The 22,434-nt window shown below is 43.6% G+C and overlaps 1 protein-coding gene across 3 annotated transcripts in view; it reads left to right on the top strand.

Moving 5' to 3' along the window:
* The window catches only part of tet3 (tet methylcytosine dioxygenase 3), a 44,883-nt gene extending 26,821 nt beyond the window's left edge, over positions 1-18,062 (top strand). For all 3 annotated transcript variants that reach the window (XM_026187979.2, XM_026187983.2, XM_026187984.2), the window contains 9 exons: positions 2,769-5,703; positions 8,462-8,552; positions 11,915-12,008; positions 13,342-13,550; positions 14,497-14,647; positions 14,840-14,929; positions 15,147-15,284; positions 15,405-15,759; positions 15,904-18,062. In XM_026187979.2, the coding sequence (XP_026043764.2) occupies positions 2,769-5,703; positions 8,462-8,552; positions 11,915-12,008; positions 13,342-13,550; positions 14,497-14,647; positions 14,840-14,929; positions 15,147-15,284; positions 15,405-15,759; positions 15,904-17,702 (5,862 nt within the window). In that variant the 3' untranslated portion in view covers positions 17,703-18,062. The remainder of the gene's footprint in view (positions 1-2,768; positions 5,704-8,461; positions 8,553-11,914; positions 12,009-13,341; positions 13,551-14,496; positions 14,648-14,839; positions 14,930-15,146; positions 15,285-15,404; positions 15,760-15,903) is intronic.
* The last annotated feature ends 4,372 nt before the right edge of the window (positions 18,063-22,434 follow it).

Below are 22,434 nucleotides of genomic sequence, written 5' to 3' on the forward strand. Positions count from 1 at the left end.
TAACTTTTGAAAGATCGACACCACTTTACATTTTGTTCCATTGTTCAAGCAGACTAAAATAAAAAGTTTGAAAATGTATTTCAAGATGACCAGGTTGGCATTTTGACTTGGAGGAAAAGAGATAATAGTATAGAGCTTCAATCTCCGAAAAAAGGAAGTCAAACTATGAAAAGCCTCACAGCCTACAGTCATTTTAGATATGGAGAAACCAGAAATCAGAAATGAAAACTAGTGAATCAAATTCCTGAACTGCTACACTAATGTTTGAAAAGCACATGGTTTATAGCACAAGCCACTGTCACTACATATATATACATGCTCAGTGATCACGTTTCAACAATGTGGAAACACTGAAAGCTTAAAATGAGTAATCATCACACAAAATGTCCCTAAAAATGGCTTGCTTTGACTTGAGATGGATGTCATAGTAACTAATGACGCAGAAACAATAAAGCACAGATTTAAAACTGCAGCAGTGTTTTAATTGTCCTGTATGAGTCGACCCTCTGTACTGTATCAAGCTGAGAGGGGCAGTCACTTGGGATTCTGGACAGTTTTGTGTCAGAGAAAGCAAAGACTCATGGGACTGTTAATGTTATTGAATTAAAAAAGTGCTATCATCGGTCAATTTCTGTGCAGTGTTATGTGCAATATGTGTCCATTAGTAATGCGCTTTTACTGTATAAATGATAACTTAAGCTATCCTCCTATAGCTGTGGGGTGCTTGATGCTTGGGAGTGTCTGTAAATTATTGAATTAAACTAGTGAATTTGCTTTTTCAACCACTTCCCATGCAAGCCCAGCATCAAATCAACTGTGAAACCTGACTTGGGAAGTATTGTGCCTGCTGAATCTACTGCGTGATCAAGCCAAAAGACCACATGATAACAATCTATAATCTGAATCGTAGAACTAATCAATAATCACATGATTAATGTTGCATGTGGTCACTCAGATGGAAAACCTCTTACTTTAAGTGAAGGCTTAAAATCTGACTCACCAATGTATGAGTTGTTTTTTTGCAGCCTGTTTTCATGAGACCTCTTTGCATCACATTTAAACACAACAGGCAGACTTCACTTTTTGATGTGCAGGGTTTCTGTTGTGAAGTGTGTCTTTTAACACAAATCACATTCTTTTCCTAAATGTTAACAAGGACTTTTGTTACACTTATCCAATAAGTGGAAGCAAAGATGAAAAGAGAGCGCAACGAAACGAATTAAAGGGACAACAAAGCAGCACACAGTATGAAAGATTCAAATAAGATGCAAAACATGGTCTCCTGATATTCCTGTTCCTGTACATCTCTAGGTGTAGGACATAGGACTGCCACCAAAAGATATAACCAGCCACTGGTGTCCCACATAACAGTGTTGCTTAAATCACAAAAACAGAAAGGTTTTTGGTCTTATTTTATACTGAAAATTCTGGTTCAGAAGTGGTGACATGGAAGCAGATTGTTTTCAGTTTGCTTCTGCTTTCACTATTTGACCTTCCCCAACTTCCTAAAAATAGAATGGGTCTTTAAATAAGCATTAATCATATGATACATAATCTGCTGGGGGGTTATATCCAGTATGTATTCAAACTAAACACCAGTGCATACATACAGGGGTTAAAACCCTCTGTGTTGGTGTCATGACAAAATAACTGTATTGTTCAATCATGAGGCTGTGTTAAAATGTCCCTTCACTCTTGAACAAAGGACACCAGTATTTTGTAAATCCACACTTGGTCAGCAGTTCTCTCAGATAAATCTCATGACTGTACTTTCAACATCCATAGCAGTTTGATCTTTGCTCAGCTTGATTTATATCTACTGATGAGTAGCTGTTAGACAGGAGATTATCTTTAGATATTCAGGCCAATTTGGGTTTACCATTTAAGGTCTTGTTTCAGAGGAAATGAATTTTGGTCTTGTAAAAAATGAGTCTACAAACCCAGTAAACAGAGCTGTGCTGCTCACATCCAGACACTTAGTATATAAAAGAACTGAAGACATTTCTTGATTCTATACACTTTGGTAAAATGGCATAGGCCATAATGAATCCACTTCTTCACTATCCGATTTGATTTATTATTTTATAATTTACATTTAGAAATTATAAACATTTACACGTTCTAATCAAGTAATTGTGTTTCTGAAAAGCTACATTAAGCATTTGACTTGTTTCCCTTATTGGTTTCTTGAGATAAGAGTAAAATGCTGATAAGTCCTCAGTGTTTTTTTTTTTTTTTTAATATTTCCAGTAATAAATTATGAAAACAGAGTCCAAGGATGTGGATTTGTACTGCATTTTCTTTTCTCTGTGCTTCCCACATCTGGCTCACAATGTCTCCTAACACCACTGCCTGCTTTGTATAGCCCAGCGGATCTCAAGTAGAACGTCCATTTATAAACAACTGTGGAATTTTGTCACGTGACCTGTGACTTACCAGTTGTAAAATAAGCCCACTGAATATGAGAAGAGTTTACACCAGCCTTACTGGTGTGACCCGGAGAAACTTTATGCTATGCATGTGTGAGAGGTGGGTGGCAAACTCTGGATAAGAGCTGGAAAGAAGGGAATGGAGTCCTGGATTACTGGGTTGATACTCATCCAAGGAATGCTGTAATAGTAACTACTGAATGCCATGAGTACATTTAGTATAGCATAATCTAGTTTAGCACAATTACTATTTTAAAGCCATACCTAATGTGTACGATGTGCATCTGAATCCATTGTTTTTCACATCCTCATTACCTGTGCTCTGTGTTTGTCTTTTAGACTGTTCACAAAGTTACTTCAGTGGATGGCCCCAGAAGTGGAGGCCAGATGGAAATTGGGTCACATGACCGCCTCCAGGAAGGCGCGCTGAGCCTGGAACTGGCCAATGGGGTGAATCAGTACCCTAATGATGGTGAGCCATCTATAGAAACAGAGCAGCAGTGTGCAGAAAGCGTGCTGCCAAGGCAGTGCTGGGTGCCTGGACATGGCAAGGTCAGCGACACCCAACAACAGCAAACGTGTGGTGCAACCCCTGCTGAACCTGTACACCATGCAGACATGGAGGATGCTCACAATCTGGTGGCTTTTTCTGCTATTGCTGGCTCACTGCCTCATTCTTCCTCCTCTTCCTGCCACCTCTTGCAGGCTACTACAGCCTATTTGTATGAGAAGTTTACCCAGGAAACAGGCGCTGGGAAGGCTCAAGCTAGAATCTCTGCAGGGGCTCCTGAGGGTAGCTGCCCACCTTCAGAAGACCTGGAGACCTTACAGAAAGCACTGAGCCAAGCAAAACATGGACACAAGCCTCCCAATTGCGACTGTGATGGGCCTGACTGTCCAGACTACCTTGAATGGCTGGAAAAGAAGATAAAATTAGCAACCAATGAGGATCAAGGCTCCCACAAACTGGTTGATACTCCCTCACATTTACAACCTCACATAGAGCAACCCCATTTGCTGCATCACTCTCAGACCTACCAACAAGTAAATGGTGGCCACCATCTGTCTATTTCATGCTCCCAGCAGCAACAGGAAAGCCAAGGCACTCACCCAGATCAAGTGCCCTGCTCCAAACCACCGATTCCTTGCTCGCCACAGGTGCTCTCCATAGCCAAGGAGAAGAACATCAGTCTTCAGACAGCCATCGCCATAGATGCTCTGACACAGTTATCTGGTACTAGCCCACAAACTGCCTCTTCCCCAGGTCAAACCCCCTACACAAATAACCTCCATCACCATCAACACAACCAAAACACCGCATCTCAGCCTCTTAATGGCATTGGCATGATCCCATCCTCTTCTGGCACCTACTCATCTTCTTCACGCTCTCAGTCTGTCCCTCCAGGACTACAAACTAGCCAGCAGGCCCTAGAGTCATGTGAGCACCACAGACCCCAATCCCAGGGCCATCCGCCCCATGTTACCCCTGTCCAGTCCTCTACCTCTCCCTTCCCGTGTCAGGGAAAACCACCAGGCTTCAACCCGAATCCCCTGCAGTGGCAGCAAGCCTCAGGCACAGGATCTGAACACAGAAATCCATGGATGTGTGTGAAGTCTGAGCCTCAGTCTCACCTTGCCACTGCACCTCATAGTAGCTCAGACCCCATGTCAGAGCTCAAACAGCTGCTTGGTGACACCAGTAGCAAGTTTAGCAAAATTCCTTTTAAGCTTCCAGCTTCGCAACAACTTAGCTTGAACCAGAATGGGACTGTCCAGGCCCAGGATAACCCGGCATTGGTCAGGATAAAACAAGAGTCAGACTCTGCTGACCACTATCATCACCCTGCCTCCATGGGACATTATGGTATGGCTAATGGTCAGCACCAGGGTCAGCACTACCCTGGCACTCCCCTCTCTCCTGGCCAAGCAGCCATTAGCCACTCCACTCAGGCAGCTCTACAACAGCACCTTCACTACAAGAGGAATCTTTTCTCAAACCACCCCTCTGGCTTTGGAGGCGTTGGCCCACGTGGGCCTCTGGCTTGCCAAAATTTGAAAAAATGGTGGCCACAGATGGATGCAGAGGCCCTGTCACATCTGGCCATCAAACAGGAACCCAAGAGGAAAAAAATCAGCCAAGGATCTCCTGGTCTTAAAGCTATGACTGAGACGTTTTTGGGTCCTCCCCTTCCCAAACCCAAACAGATAATCATCAAGAAGCCCAAACAGAAAGCCTCCATGCCAACCTTTCTGCCTCAGACTCAGATCACCACACAGAAACCACCAGTCCACATGATGGACAGATCCGCACCCCTGGCCAAACTGCAACTAGGTCCACTCGACCAACTGCCCCTCCACAGTAACTTCACTCAGGCTGCTGCTGCTGCAGGCCTCCCTGCCCCAGCCCAATCTCAGGTATCCATTTTCAATTCCTCAATGACACCCACTTCCACTGTTTCTGTTCCATCAGAAAACACTCCAGCCCAGCTGGGCCCTCTACTCCCACCTGTGGGCCTTGCAGCTCACAATAAGTCAGAAGAGATGGGCAGCCTGGCCTCCAGTAATACCAGCACCATGACACCTATGACCTCCACATCCTCACCCAGCACCTCAAATGTACCAAGCGTCTTTAACTTGGACCCGAAGTACGAAGAGTTGATCCGCCAGTTTGAGGCTGAATTTGGGGACTCAGTTCCAGACGTATCTGCCAGTCAGCCCGTGGAGGAGACTGCTACAGCCCCAAAGTCAGGGAATGAATCCCTGAGTAGTCCTCAGGACCTCAGTCCTGCATCATCATCCACCTCCCAGCCACTTCCCTTAATTTCCACAAGTCAACCCACCCCCACACCTCATCGAGATCATCAGATGGGAATGAGCAAAGATGAGTCCAGGACCCAAAGTGAGGCATCCTTGAGCCAGGCATCTACAGAACGGCCTATGGAGATGCAGCACAGGGAGTCTGTTCAAGTTCCTCTGAAACAGGAAGATATAGTGGAGAGGCAGCAGCAGTCCAGAGTGGTGCAGGATACTTTTAGCATGCCAGCTTCTCCGCTGTCAAAACGAATGAAAATTGAATCCTCGGGTGATATAACAGTATTGTCCACCACCTGCTTTTCTGAGGAGGACACACCAACTAAGGAAGGTGTGCCCTCTTCACCATCTCTCAAAGGCTTCTTGGACTCTCCTTTACGCTATCTTGACACACCCACTAAGAGCTTGCTAAGTACTCCTTCCAAGGATCTTCAGGCAGAGTTTCCCACCTGCACCTGCGTGGGTAAGTTTTTGCATCTCAGCCTCTGCTTATGGTCACACAGCTTACTTTCCATCCACAAAGTGCATTTCAGACACAAATTAGAAATAGTCTAACAATAATCAGTCTTCTGAAAACATTACTTATTAATCTCTGACTAGAGATCAATTTGAGTCTTTGTCAATTTGAGCACATTTCGTTATCTTTGGAAATGTTTTATTCCTCCACTAAAATAATCAGCCTATTATGTGGCCATTGTAAGCATTTCACTTTGCTTATTGATGTAAACAGATTGACTTTTAGATTTTTTCACCCCATTCCCACCCCAGTTCTTTCTGGTTTTCTGGTTGGTTGCAGCTAAGAAAGAATGTGCAAGTTGCCAGGGTGCGTGGTAGTGACCATCTAGACTGTGACAGTGAGGGCCAATAAAGGCAACATGCAGGAACAATAGCAGTGGTGGCAGAAGGACTCTTTTGTGTGGGTTTGGGTCTTGCAAGCAAGCAGAACAGAGCCTTTGTTAGACAGAATGGAGTTCAGTCCCATAGTTTGGGTAGCACCCTGTTTAGGGAAGCCTATTTATTTACAACCAAGTAGGTGGTCCTACAGTTGAAATGTTTCATTTAAAGACATTATATGCTGGAGATTTAATTTGTTAGACTACACTCACGTTATTCTAATGCATAGTGTCTCAGTAAGTCATTAATTAATAACTCAGTAAATCTGAATATTGCTGCGTTAGCTAATGTGGATAATAGTTTATTAACTCGACACACAAACCAAATAACGAGAGACTGTGTTCTCAGGCAGGCTACTAAGAAATGACAACCTGTTTCTTGGAGTTACTGTGTACCAGTTGCCCACATTGATTTTATCTCCCAGTCAACACTTGTCACTGTATGATGACAAAACTATACCATAAACAGATAGATGTTGTCACTGTGTCCACCTACAACAGCATTTCCAGTCAGTCTCTCTGACAAGGCAAAAAATCCTTTTTGTGATATAAGTATAATACAGAAAGCTTTTTTTACTGCAACATTTGATTGACAACTTTGATTAAAAATCGATTGTGATCTAACAGCCACACAACAGCCACTCGATGTACACGGACTAGTTTTAGGACTCCCATTTTTCAAACAAATATAAATATGTTTATGTTATTTACGCATATGCATGTGTAATTTATGGAATCTTTTGTATTGCATGTACATTGTATTCCATGCATTGCACAGCCTTTTAAGCCTGTTGTGTGACTGACTCAGAAAGCCCAAGAAGTGTATCCAGGGGTTAGGTTGGCTGGTCGGACCAGTTGTTTTACAACCAAGACTAGACGTGGAGAAAACGGGTAAACTGACAGTTTGCTGGGTGTGGATTTGGGATGGATTAAGGCCTGGTCCATAAAATTGTGTTGCATCTGAGCACTAAAAGGAGTGCACAGCAGTGGGAAGAGCAGTGTCAATGACACACACTTGCTAACCATGTTGTGTTACTAGGGGTAAAGACCAACAAACAACAAGCCTTCATAATTATGTTACACATTTCCTTTTCTAAGCAGTATAGCATAACACTGCATAGGAATTTGTTGTTTTTAACACAGACAGGATACAGTATATACATATACACACATATTTTTTTTCTTTGCACATAAATGGACTATGACTACTCCATTTCCTGCCATGAACCACGCCCTGGAGCCTCCTTTCACCAGCAGCAGAATGTGACCTCATGTTGCCTCTGGACACAACCACACACACATACAAACACAACACACACACAGAGTGGAAGACCGCATTTTAATCATCTGATAGTGTGGAGCGCATTAAGGGCATTTTTGGTAATGTTGGCATCCACAGTTGTACTTTAGAAATGATACAAGAGCAAGAACAACACAATGTTAGTTTAACAACACACAGTTAGCTGATACAGCTGGGCAATGCGAAATTCCTCGAGGCCATCATACCATTAATCTGCACAGTATCTCATAGAAAATGTAACACTGAAGTCATAGGGTGTGGTTTAAAACCATAGGTTTTGTGCAGGGGAATGGTCAAATGCTCACACATACTCATGCACAACATCACCTCAGATGTACACAAAACACACACACTAACACTCCCTCTAAACATCCCTACATACTGAGTCACACACTACCTCAAAAAGCTTCTGCTTCACCATGTTTTGCTCCCCACACCACTCCCTGTGTGTGTGCGTTCATGTGTGTGAACGTGTGTTTGAACTGGATGTCGCAATGAGCTCTACTTTCACATGCTTCTCATAGAAGATCTGGCTTTACCTACAAAGAAAATATCTTTGAGTTTGGCCAGAAATACATCAAAGCACATCCGCTGTACCTTTGTCCTTTTACAAAACACTACAACATGTGAGAACATGCAAAGCCAAGCTGTACTTTTCAAGTCTTCTTTGTGTGCAATTTAAGTGACACTCAGATCCAAGAGTTGGTTTGTTAGGAATTGGGGCTTAGATGTAAAATTTTTGGTCAATGTGAAAGGCAAAAATGTTTTTAAAACCAAAGATTCAAATTCAAAAGCGAAACTGTTTTAAATAGGCTGGTGTTAGGGGACATTACCACCAAAGCTATAGATTTGAACAGCAGTGACTATATTACCCAATCTTGTTCTGATTCTGTGTTGAATTCATGCTGTAGTGGAATCACTGATACACTGTAAAAATCCAGTGTTTATTGTCAATTGCTGCTACAGTTTGTATTCGTTTTTCAGATAAAATGTTGTGTTCTTACTCTGTACTGTCCCCCCCCCCTCAGAGCACATAATTGAAAAAGATGAAGGGCCCTACTACAATCACTTGGGATCTGGACCTACTGTGGCCTCCATACGAACCCTGATGGAGACAAGGTATATTCTCTTCTCTTCTCTTCTCTTCTCTTCTCTTCTCTTCTCTTCTCTTCTCTTCTCTTCTCTTCTCTTCTCTTCTCTTCTCTTCTCTTCTCTTCTCTTCTCTTCTCTTCTCTTCTCATGAGTCCTCCTCCTCACATTTTGTCCTTAGGGAATCTGTGACCTAGAATCTAGTAGGAGGAACAGGAAATATCAGCATCATCAGCATATCACAGGCAGAGCAAAAAGCACAGGATTAGCAGCAGATGACAGCTGATAATGGGAAGAACACAGAAGGAAGAACAACTGATGACAAAATACAATAAAATATGGAGGAAAAAATGAACATTGAAGCAGTGAGGGGAGACAGAGAGATGGGTAACCTTATTTATGAATAATGTAGATGTAAAAATGAGTTTGGTTTGTGTGAAACTTAAAATTTCACAAGAAATGTCACAAATTAAAGATAAAAAAAATGTGTTGTCACATGTGCATCTATATAAATAGATTGTATATGTGTAGATGTGCATATAAATTAAAATGGTAAATGGCCTGTATTTATATAGCGCTTTACTAGTCCCTAAGGACCCCAAAGCGCTTTACATATCCAGTCATCCACCCATTCACACACACATTCGCACACCGGTGATGGCAAGCTACACAAGCTACAAATTAGGTAAATAACATTATTAAAGATCTTTTTTTCTAAATGCTTTTATTTTTAAAGGGCATTTTAGAGAGCAAAGTAACGTAATTTTAAATACTCTTATTCCCTTTATAAATGCAGGGAGGATGGGAAGGTAGAACACCTTTATGGGCCCATTATGCTCCACGTATTGGCAGTATTGCACACAAACAGCAAAGTATCCAGACATACCATTTGTACCAGTACTGAGGGTGCGAGTACTCGCTACAGTGTTCTCCTGAGCGATAGCGACACCCATACTAAACCTCTACGTCAGGTGTATGGGTAGAAGAAGTGAAAACTGGAAGCAAATGTAAAGTTTTTCCAGAAAGCGTCAGACTGTATAATCTCTGTAACTCTCCTGTACTGATAGATCAGTGAATTGGAGGTCAAAACGAACATGATCGTGCACTCGTGTCTTCAACTTGGGGAATATTGCAAAAGCTGACGAGTGCTTGACCAGCTGAAACCAAAATGACACTAAAGTGCAGCTTGTGCCAGAGGACTTGATGGCGCTTTTTGTCTTTGGTACCATTCGCAAGAGGCTGGGTGGACGCGCATAATGAGCCCATTAGAGGGAGGGGGAATCATGTGCAGCCAGACCGGCTACCTAACCACTGAAAAGAGAAGCTCAAATTGCAACACACGGAGGAAGTGTGACTTCCTTTTCTGATAGAAACACCATAACTCCACTTGATCTTTACACCACAAATAATTGCTTGCTCCTGTAATCTCATGTATAGAACCCTTAATAAACAAACTGCAGCTGCAGCCTCAGTAATGAAATTGCTGTTGGGTTATCTTGCAGAAGCATGCCACGAAACAACTCTTTTCAAGGTTGAATTAACGAATATCTTTCTCTGCAGAATGTAAACACACTTTAACCTTTTTTTTTTTTTTTTTTACCACATCTTTCACTTGTGTTAAGCTTCATTTTCACAATGCTGAATGCTGTAGTAGTTGCTATTCATTGAGAGGCTGGATTTCTGTAGGGCCAATGAGTCATTAGCTCCCAGAGAGCGCAGCTTGAGTAAGTGAGGGGAGGGAGTGTTCAACCAGAGTCCACTTTTTGCTATTTGAGAGATGACGCAAGATGTTAAGCCCCTATAGTCCCTGGCTGACCTTTGACCTACCCCTCACCCTAGCCAGCCACCCCTGTGGTGACAGAGTCTAATCCCCTCCCACTTTCTCAGGCACCTCAGGGTGATTCCTATTCAGGAGGTGCACGGCGTATTCACTGCCATGCCAAATCTGCTCAAGGCTGAGGTTTTCACAATGGCAGGTATCTGGCTGACAGGAGACCTGATATGATCTGTGAACAAACATCTGACAAGGCCCAGTGACATACCCGCGCCCCGGTGCAACCTCTGACCCCCCTCTCCTCCTGTGCAACTACAAACAGACCTGCAGAAATACACACCACGCACCATTAGGACACAAAAACAAACAGAAATGTTTGTGTACAATTGCTAATGCATTCAAGCTACTATCAGCACAGAAATATGTCCAAGAGAAGTCCTTTTGGCCCGAGTTGTTTTGGAAGCTAAGGGATCAGATTTACTCTGCCATGCTTGTGTGAATCTCAGCAGAGGACTGTGAACATGCACTCCTAATCAAGTTGACTTGTTTTTGTCAGGATTGACATATAATGCTACTCCCTCAGACTACTTAGAGGTGGAGAAAAATGAGAAAGGCAAAACGAACATTTGGAATAAAGACTAAGAACCACTGCTGATGAGGTCACTTGTGGCAATAAGAAACCTTTGATTAATATCCCTCAGTGGAAATCTGAAATCTCCTGTTACTGATCAGGTGCTGCTGGAACTGCTACTGAGTAGCCGTTCATTGTCCATAGTTATTGTGTTTTGGTACCAATAGCATTTGGCCAGCATATTTTTCTGCTCTCTTAATCAGTAATGTCACACTTTTCCATGGTTTTTGAACACATGGACAAACTGGAAAGTTTTCCCAGTTTTACAACATTTTTTGAAACACAGTACCTTTAGAAACTGTACCTGCACCTAACTACATGTGTGTAGTCTTTTGGAGGGTTTGAGTATAGCTCTTAAAGGTGACCTTCCTTGGTTGCTGTTACAGTCAGTTCTGTAAAATTCAAAGAATAAGGTCAGAATATGCAGTTTCTGTTTGAAGGTTCAGGCTTTCACGCTTCTGTGAATGCTCCTTTTCACACCATTTTTCTACTTTTGGATCTGTGTGATGTCAGTGAGAGTGGATATCCTGAATATGACCATCTCACAGGTACAGAGAACTGGCTGCATGAACGCCACACCTACCTGAGATTTAGGCCTTCTGTTTGTGAGACGGTAGCTATTCAGAATAAAGCTGGCTTAAAGGAAGCTGAACACTTTGTTCTACACAGTGAATGAATTTAGGGGTCTTCATCAAGTCTGACTTGAGATAAACAAGGAATATTTTGAAATGTGCAAAACTTCATGTAACTTTTCTAGTTACATGGAGCTGGAAATGAGCATAACAAGTCCCCTGCAGCAAAACATGAAGGTTCAGTATTTAAATGCCCCAGTTCCTTGTGGTTGGTTTGGTTTCTCTACGGAGACAAAACATAGAAATGACTGCAGTGTGTTTTTATATGTAGGACATTGAGAGTGTCAGGTTTTTGTGTCACAACACTAAAGTCAGACATGCAGTAAAACAGTGAATTGCGTCTCTCTGTATGCAGGTTTGGAGAGAAGGGGGAAGCCATCCGGATTGAGAAGGTGGTTTACACAGGCAAAGAGGGAAAGAGTTCCCACGGATGTCCTATTGCTAAGTGGGTAAGTAGCATCACAGCACATCCAAAATGCGGTTTTGAAAGATGCTGGATAACTTCCAACACACATGCCTACAACAGACAGTGAGCAATAGTGTTGAGAAACATGTCCCTACACTGTATATAAAGGAGGGACATGTCATAGCTTTTGGGTCTGAAAAGTGAAACCAGTGCTAAGTGCCTTTCTAACAGCCAGGGGAGTAATATCTTGAGCTGAAGTCTATAAGAAGTTTACTGCTCGTTTGATTCATGCATCAGTAAAAATTATGTTCATTTTATAAATGAATGTTCCACTAAAGAGCCTGTTATACCCTCCGACTGGTATGTGGTGAACAGCACCGGTCAAAAAGAGTTGACGCCCTAGCTGCTGTTGTGCACCTCTTGTTACATGGTGCTACAGCTGCAATCAGGTTGAAGACACGCATGTACAATCGTGTCATTTTTACCTTGGTTTTAATGATGAATACAGAAGCTCAGCGGTACATAGATTATACCGTGGGATATGCTGCAGCAGTTTGAAAAGATGAGGCTTTGCTTCCAGTTTTGCCTTCATCTTCTCCTGTATCAGCGCTGATGTGGAGCGACGCCTATTGTTCAGGAGAATACTGCAGCAGGTACCTGTGACGCTTTCCGATGGTATCTCCAGGAGTGCACAAAGCGACCAATGGGCTTTGACCAACCAAGGCCCTAAGAGTAAAGAGAGGCTGACCGGGTGCTAACATTTGTGTCAGTTCAAGTGAAAGATAAAAAAGTGAGAGTGAGAGTTTTTTTCAGTGTTTATCCCACCTGCCAACACTGACAGCCTGTCAACAAGCAATTTATGTGACATGTGAGTGTGTGTGCATGTTTGTATAGTGAGGGGTCCTGGGGAGACACACAGGCGAGTTGCCATCCACAGTGAGCAAATCAGTAGGAGGTCTCACTCTGTGACAACTGCCTGGCCTCCTCTCCTGTGTCACCCCTGACACATCCTGCTAATGACTTTATGGATTCAAAACAACCACCCTGCTGAGGGGGGGTGACTGTTTGGGTGTGTTTTAAGACAGAAAGATTAGGAAGCTAGGGGAACTGACTTAAAGAAGTGGTATTCAGTCACAGAAGTGGGTCAGACTTTAGTTCAAGGAGTAAATATCCTTCTTAAATAAAATGTAACCCTCAACTATGTCTGGTTTGTCACTATATCAAAATGTATGGGTGTGCTGGACATCTGCTGGCCAAATGCAGGAACTACAAGGAGCTCTTGGAACATCCTATCAACTGACTGAAATTGTATTTGGCTTTATTAGCATTGGATTTTTGTGTGCGAGTAAAAGCTCACAAGCTTTGTTTCCTGTCAGGTGATCCGTAGAGGCAATGAGAAAGAGAAGCTGCTGTGTCTGGTGAGGCAACGTGCAGGCCATCGCTGTGACAATGCTGTCATCATCGTCGTCATTATAGCCTGGGAAGGTGTACCGAGGGCCCTGGCTGACCAACTGTACAGAGAGGTCACAGACACGCTCACCAAACATGGCAACCCCACCAGCCGACGCTGTGGCCTCAATGAGGAGTGAGTAGGGGATGGCTAGTTTTTCATTCTGGATGTCTGTCAGGAAATGGATGGACTTTTGAATATATTGATTTTTGAAGCAGATGGTGTTTAAACTCTGGGTATCTTTTTCACACATGCCACACATGGTTGTCCTGAACATTTATAAACATCCTTAGACAGAAGTGCGTGTGACAACAGTAATGTCTGACTCAGTCCGGTTAGACATTAGCCTGTCTTAAACCTGCCGACTCTCTAGTACAAAGGCAGAGTGGTGTTTCACCCATGTGTGAAAGCACAGGTTATTGTTCATCACATTCACTGCTAGTCAGTCATGTGTCCAGCCTCTTTGCATGTTCACAATGCTTCCTCACTTTAACAACACTATTGTTGTATTTATATTTCCAGTAGTGGGAATAAGTCAGAAGCAGTGGAGAAGTGTGGAAAATATCCTGACCGGATCAAATTTGTCCAAAGTTCATATTCATGACATAAAAGTGAATTTTAAGACAAGAATTACGACAAAAATGAAATGTGTACATTTTGTTCTCTGTTACACTGTTCACCTAGTACCCAGCCCTTCAGCTAACCATGAGTAAATGTTAACACACCCCCGTGTCTGGTGGCTTAGATATGTGAACCACTCACCATCTGGGATGGAGAAATAAGTCTTGCTTCTATCTTCTGTGTAGGCACTGAAGCTGCCTTTGTGTTTCCCTCCAATATGTGTGTAACATATAGTAACTTTGACATATAAAGCAATTTTAATAAAACCGGACATTATTAAAATGTGTGGCTTAAGTCTAAGATGATCTGCTGTAACACCATTCAACATTGATTGCTTCAAATGAAACCAACTGTCTCGCTAACACTCTCAATTACAGTGGTGCACACGAGGTAGTAAAACATGCCAGACTGCACGTCTTCTATGAATGAAGCTCAGTGTGCTCTCTGTCTCCCCCTACAGCCGTACTTGTGCCTGTCAAGGCAAGGATCCTGAAACTTGTGGTGCTTCCTTCTCTTTTGGTTGCTCATGGAGTATGTACTTTAACGGCTGCAAGTACGCACGAAGCAAAATGCCGCGAAAGTTCAGGTTACAGGGAGAACACCCTGAAGAGGTACTCATCACGCGAAAGCTGCCTTTTTACAAGCATTGTATGAGTACATATGTATGCAAATGAGAAGATTAATATTATTTTTTTTATTTTAAAATTCTTTTCTCTTCTTGTTCTTTTCAGAATAGCATCTGTAAATTTTAAGATACCACTTTATAGTTTTGTCTGACCTGTGATTCATGTTTTCATCATCAGGAGGAAAAACTCAGGGATAACTTCCAGCTTCTGGCAACTGAGGTGGCTCCTGTGTACAAGCAACTAGCACCACAAGCCTACAGTAACCAGGTGTGTTGTACAGGCACATGTCTATTAGCAAACCAACATAGGAAAGAAGATCTCAGCAGGAGATGTTTCTAAAGACGCAAAACCAACTCGCACGCATTATTACCTTATGATTTAGTACACCTGTGAGGACTTGGCTTTGAGAAAGGAAGCAATCTTAAATGCAGAAATGAGTCCCTTCCTATAGCTGGTTTAATGCTATCTCTGTCCTTTACTTCAGTGCCAGACAGAGTCCAAAGCTCCTGAATGCAGGCTGGGCTTGAAGGAAGGCCGTCCATTCTCTGGAATCACTGCTTGCATGGACTTTTGTGCTCACGCTCATAAGGACCAGCACAACCTGTACAATGGATGCACAGTGGTAAGATCATTAAACCTTTCTCTTTTTTGCACTGAATAATGGCTACATTGTTAATGAGCTGAAAATGCTACATAAAAAGTGCGGCTGTTTTATCACACACTCTGTGCCACGCTCTACCAGGTGTGTACTTTGACAAAGGAGGACAACCGAACAGTGGGAGAAGTCCCAGAGGACGAGCAGCTCCACGTGTTGCCTCTTTACACGTTATCCCCGACAGATGAGTTTGGCAGCGAGGAGGCCCAGAACCGCAAGATGGAGACAGGAGCTATCCAGGTGCTTAACGCTTTCCGCCGTGAGGTGCGCAAGTTGCCCGAACCTGCCAAGTCATGCCGACAGCGCCGACTAGAGGCAAAGAAGGCTGCCTCAGAGAAGAAGAAAAATAAACTCATCCAGCAAGCAGGAGAGACGCCGGAGAAGACGGGGATCAAAGCCGAGGTCTGCATTAGCAGTTTCCCTCAACCCCAAGGCAATAAAGGTTAGTTTCTGTTTTAGATCTAAGTAACTTAAAATGTCCTTTGTGTTTACCTGTTATCACCGGATTGTAAAAGCTGAAATACTTTAAGATTTTGACTTGTTTGTAACCCATTTTCCTTACTTTTCTTTTGTGTCAAACAAACAGCAATTATAAAACAAGAGGTGAAGCCCAACATCAAAAAGGAACCCTTAAACGGATCGATAGATGGATATTCTGTGCAAGCAGTAGACCCAGTAAATCCCATGTATACAAACCCCGTCTTCTATGCAAGGGGAGGCCTCCCCACAACTGGCCAGCCCTCTGCACCTGATACAGTAAATGGTTTCCACACCAGTTTGCCCCCAATGGATTATGCCTACTACAGGTGCTCACCCAATACACTTTTCCCCCCTGTACTGAGGACCTATGAGGGTCGAAATGGCTCTTCGCCCAGAGCTGGCTGTAAAGCTGTCCAGGTAGATCAGAAGCCTGACATTCAAAACTTTCAGTCCAGGGTGGCTCTTTCCTGCTCCAGCCAAGCAGAGCAAACCAACCAACCAAATCACACGACTTACACCCAGGCACCAGTTTATAGCCAATCCCGTCCTTCCTCTGCCTCCTCTGAGTCCTCCAACAGAGGCACGCCGGTCATCAAACAGGAGCCTATGGATGTGCCAGTCTATGAAGGCACGCTTCCGAACCAGGTCGGAGCCAACACATCAAGAAGCCCCTCGCAACCTGTGACCTGGCCTGGGCACAAGCTTAATGGAAGTTTTATTCCCACCACTTGGGATGCCCATCAGAAGCATAAACAAAGTTCCGAGGCCTCATCGGAGAAACAGCAGCAGTTTCACCAGCATCTCCAGCAGCGGCAGGCCTCTCCTTACCCGCAGCAGTGGTCATCCTTCCTTGGCTTAAACACTATGAGGGCTTCCCCTGCCCCATCACCGTCACTCCAGGTACCTCCCTCTCCATCTCCATCCCCTCAGCTAGGCACAGTGGTCCAAGGTAACATACATCAATCTTCCCCACGCCCTGGCACTCCACGCCCAAGCACCCCTCACCCAGTAACCCCACAGCCCGGTGTCTCTCACGCAGGCCCACTTACACCACGGCCAAGTACCCCACATCCAGGCACCCCCAGGCACTGGGCGAGCCCCGTTGCTAGCCCACAGCCGCAAACATGGGGCATGGGGCCTTATAGTCCTGGTATGAAGCACAGCAATCCTGCAGGGGCCTATCCCGACAAGATCTGGTCCAAGACTGGAGAAAGTCGGTGTTCCACTCCGGTTGGGCCCCAGGAAAAGGCCTGGAAGTCTTTTGGAGGTTCTGTGGCAAGTAACACCCCTTCCCCTGCTCCAGAGGGTCGCCTCTTCCCCGATGCCCTGCAGCAATCAGATCAGGCCTGCTACACGCCCAGCCGAGCAGAGAGCGACGTCGAGAGCACCAAGAATTGCGAAGAGGACGTGGATGAGGTCTGGTCTGATAGTGAGCACAACTTCCTGGACCCTTACATAGGCGGGGTAGCAGTGGCACCAGCCCACGGCTCCATCCTAATCGAATGTGCTCGTCGGGAACTACATGCTACCACTCCACTCAAAAAGCCTGACCGCTCCCACCCCTCCCGCATCTCCCTGGTCTTCTACCAGCACAAGAACCTCAACCAGCCCATGCATGGCCTGGCTCTTTGGGAGGCCAAAATGAAGCTGCTGGCAGAGCGAGCACTGCAGAGGCAGCAGGAAGCAGCTCTCCTTGGCCTCTCCCAGGAGGATATCAAGACACTCGGGAAGAAACGCAAGTGGGGCGCTACGGCGGCAGGCGCTAGTCCAGGACCTGGACAATCTAAAGACAAGAAGGAGGGGCCGGTGACGCGGTTATCCCCCTCGTTCTACACCACCTCTACGGTTACTGTGTCTCCCTATGCCTCCACCGTCGTCACGGGGCCCTACAGCCACTTTGTGTGAGGACACATAGACACAGAGTGACTGATAGCTACAGAGTGGTGCAGTGGAGGGCTGGAGAGAGAGCACTGAGCAGAATCAATGTCTCTCAGCCGTCCCGCAGTCTGGCATCCCTCCATCCTACCTCCCTCTACAGTCCACTTGGAGGAGGGGGACATTTTTATTGTTTTTTACCTCATGTCAGGCAGTGGTTTGGGCTTCAGACACACTGCCTGTGGTGCTCTTCCTCTCTTTTCCCCGGAGAGGAACTCCATTGCTTTTTCTTGTTTATAGAATTTTAATGATTCTAATTATTGCTATTATTATCAATATTATTATGATTGTTACTGTCAATGTTGTTATTACAGGTATTATTATGATGAAGACTTGTTTTTTTTTATTATTGCTCTTTTCATTAATGTTATTATTAATAAGGTGACCTGTTTTGTTTTGTTTTTATATTTTTGTTAAATCAATCAGTCTGAGTTTGACAGACTTGGACACTTGCTTTTTCCATGTTTGGAAAACATGCACCCTTCCCCCCCACTTGACTTTGTTCTTATCAATCTTAAAGCTGTACTTAGATAAGGAGGAGCCATTATCTCCCTGATACGGCAGAAAAATCAACAATATAGTCACCACAATCATTTCTTTTAGTTTATAAAGCCATTTCTGGGCCTTTTTAAAGAATAATCACAATAATCACCATTATGAAGATCCTGATCAAAAGCATTGGATTTTAATGAATCAGTACCAGCATCACCACTGTCAAATACGCCACTGACAGTATGTTTTTTCATTATAGCAAACAACCATCTACACAAATATTACAAAAGATAAGAGTAAGGAGGGAAATCACCAAAGCCCTTTTGCTCCAGGCACCTAGAAAAAGCGCAGCGATTGGTTTCAAGTGTCATGCTGAAGGAAGAAAATGGTCCCCGGGCTCAGAATAACTCTTAACCATTACTGCGAGAAACCTTTGCAGCTTGCCTTGTCGTGATGATGAGATGATGCGCTCCTCCTACTCTCCCTTCTAGCTTCTGACTGGTGCTCAGCTTCCTGCTCTGATCGATTTCCATTCCGCTACTCTTCATGGCACTCGATGCTGTATTTAGGTGCTCTAACTCAAATTTGGCTCAAGTAGTATTTGCAACTAAAAAGTTTGTGTTTCGGCCCAGGTGGGATACCAGAACACTGGGATTTACTGCTTTTAACACAAAGGTGCAGAACTTGTGTCGTGCTAGGGAAAGGTCCTAACGAGTTATCTCACAGAAGCTTTCCTGTGCTCTGTGCGGAGAACTGAAGTTCTCACACCCGGTGCTCCACAGAGGCCAAAACAAGCGATACTACTTGTGTAAGCCATTTAACCCAGATCTGCTATTCCCACAGGTGGCACTCTTTTATCTTCCTATAACATTCAAGTAGGAGTGAGCACTTCTCAGTGTAAACTCTAGAGGGCAGCGTCGACTGCTGTTTCAAAGTGGTGTGTACAAACAAACCTATAAGCACTTGGGATTCATTTAGATGGCAGCCTTGTCTCATTGTTGCTTTAACCATCCATGGCCACTAGAGGGGGCTATCCACCCTGCTCGCTGACCATAGATTGGACTTGATAAAACAGCTGAAGGCAAAGCTGACATTAAAAATGTGCCACAGATGTGAACCGGAAACCCATCGTGGGTTGGAGCAGCAGGAAACAGTGTTGGGACAGCAGTGCTTTTGGTGCTCACACACACACTCTGGTGCTCTCCTATTACACTTGATTTACTGTGAAGGGCCCACTCCTTTCTCTGCATGGTGCTGTCATCTTTGAGCAGAGTGAGGCGTGTCCTTCTGCAGGCACCTTGTCACCGCAGAGCCAGCCAATCAAAATGGCCACCGTGTGGTTCAGCTCCACATTGGGCTCAAAAACTGGTTTCCTTTAGAGGAGTTATTATTTTATTTTATTTTTTGCAGTTTGTTGTGGCATGTAGTGATTTTTGTCTCAAACAAAAAGAAAAGTACACTGTACAGGGCAGAGAAAGCACAGTCATTCACTGCATTTCTTGGTAACCCATTTAGCAGTGCTTTTCACAGAGAAAATAGTACTGAGAGATAAAAGGGAAACCGTAGAAAATTTCTGTAGCTTCCAGGGTTTGGCGCCGAACGTGAGCGCAACAGATCGATGAATCTCTCACTTTGCGTGCGTGTGTGTCTGAAAAGAGCCAAAGAGAGAGACTATTTGATAGCCTGGTGAGAGTCCTGTAAATCGCTCGTTTTTATTTTCCTATGTGGTCACATGGTTCACCTGCAACATGTGTCAGAAATGAAAATGAGAGACTGCTGATGCAAGCCGACTCCCAGCTGCTGGGCGGTCGTTTGGGCCAAGGCCCTGGTCATCTGTGAAAGACCCTGTTACCTCTCCCGATTTTCTCCAGCTCTCTACCTCACGCTGTAGAGACACTGGTCACAATCACGACTTGCTACTGAGGGCAGAGAATCATGCATGTCCCTTTGTGTGCTCTAGATCTCCACACTCATTTTAACCTGCTTTTTTTTTTTTTTTACTCTTATTTATTACTACATGGTGATAATGATAATGATTGTCTTTGATGTTATTGTTTTTTTTCATCATTTTTTATATAGCTAATACAAATTGTACATAAAGAAGAAAAGATTTATAAAAGCACTTTTAATCTTGATTTTAATGACACAGAAAGAGCCGATTATTGACAACTTGAAGCTTCTTTTTTTTTTAAATTTCCTCAAGAGAGAGATAAAAAATGTAAATATCAAACTATTTAGGTAAGATTATTTAACTTGTGAGGAAAGTAACAAAACCACGAATGACATGGGGGTATTTTTGAAGTCTCTGACAGCCCTGAACATCAGTAAACAACACTTGGCCCCAATGTGTTGTGTGCAAATCTGTGCTTAGTCACTCTGCTGTTTTTGCTTTCCTAATACTGTACCCCCTGTCGGCATGCGACTGACAGAGCCCCAGAAATTTCTGAAAACGATTTAGTCAGCCCAATTCTGTAACATGAAACCACACTCAGCTGACTCACTGGCAACAGTAAAGCGAAAATAAGAGATCCCCCGTGTTGCAGTTGTGCTAATGTATGAATTTAGAGTTTTAGCTTGACAGCTTTCAGTTGTTGTTATTTTCAATTTTGTTGACATTCTCAAACTCTGTGACAGATTCATGACAGCATCGTATTTTAAAAAACCCCCCAAACAAATGCCAAAATCTGAATAATGTGATTCCCACATTCCCACGAGCGTGATAAGAGTTACCTCTTGGCTAGTTTACTAGCTTGACTTAAGCAGCTGATTAGCTTAGCTTAGCATATTGGCTGAAAACATGGGGAAACAGCTAGCCTAACTAAAATCAAACTGCCAGCACTTTAAACCTCTTTAACACACGTTAAGTAAGGTTTGTCAACACCATTGTCACATTGGTTTTACAGGGGGTTACATCCCAGGCTAACAAGACCACCAGCAGATATTTCATAAAAAATAAAAAAGAATCACTGCTTCCAGCCTGGAAACAGTCTGGTACAAAGTCCTCTGAAAAGAAAAAAAAATAACAAAAAGGAAACAGAGAAAACAGAGTGAGCTTTAAAGCTGCTGGCGGGCAGATTTTGTTACCTATGTTGCTTCCTGTGTGCCCGGTCTTTATGCTGATCTCAGCTGTCTGATAGCTGCGGCTTCATATTTATCATACAGACGTTAGAACAGTACAGAGTTTTTCTTCTGAGTGTCAACAGGAAAGAGAATGGGAAGTTTTTCAATGATGAACTATTATTTACTATCAAACACCCCCCCTATAACTATACTGACTGCCACGGAGCCAGTCTGAGGTGAAACATTGGGCGACGCTTTAATGAGTTACTGCCCAGCAGTCTTTGTCAGTTGTGTTACCACCGCCTTGCTTGCTTAGATGTGTCATCATTATTATTCGCTTCAGCTTTTGTAATAGCCAAGTATGCACGTGGCAGAAAAATCACAGCTCCCCCGCGGAAGACTGCAGATCTTTCATTTGCCATGATAATTAGGTGACCCACGCCATGTCTAACAGTAGTTTGATAGTGCAGTAACAAGACCCATTTTACTTATTGAGCTTAAGACTTGCCCATATATTAGTCACACACACACACACACACACACACACACACACACACACACACACACACACACACACGCACGCACACACAACACAAACAATTACCGAAACAACAAAAGGGTGCTGAGGATATGGTGCATATGATATCTTGGTGACTTTGTACATTTCTAAATGCTTCATAACTTTGGTGGATGGTTCTCATGAGAGGCACCACCTCCCAAGCGGACAAGTACTGAGATCCTGGGGGGTGAGTCGGTTCAGTCGGTGCTATGATGCTATACCTTAAAAATTCACTGTGTTAAAAAAAATACAAAAAAGGAAAAAAAAGCGAGGGATAAATAATTACCACAAATATTTTTCTGAGCTCTTCGAATGTCAAGAGAACTATACTTTTGATTAAAGCAGTTTCACAGGAAGGGAAGCTGCCCTGGTGCTGACTTTATGAAAAGTCTTTTGTTACAACGCTACAAATTTACATCTCTTTTTGAGGGCAGGTGGTGCACTCAAACTGTTGATTACATTCTCTATTAATCTTCATTCCATACTGTACTTGAATTCATTTAAAATAGGACGAGATATAGAATCATATTATATGAAGACTGTTAGCTGGGTTTTACATTTGGTACTGTGCAAGTACCAGAGGCTATTCAA

Source organism: Astatotilapia calliptera, chromosome 12 (genome assembly GCF_964374335.1).
Source record: "Astatotilapia calliptera chromosome 12, fAstCal68.1, whole genome shotgun sequence".
NCBI classification, from domain to species: domain Eukaryota; kingdom Metazoa; phylum Chordata; class Actinopteri; order Cichliformes; family Cichlidae; genus Astatotilapia; species Astatotilapia calliptera.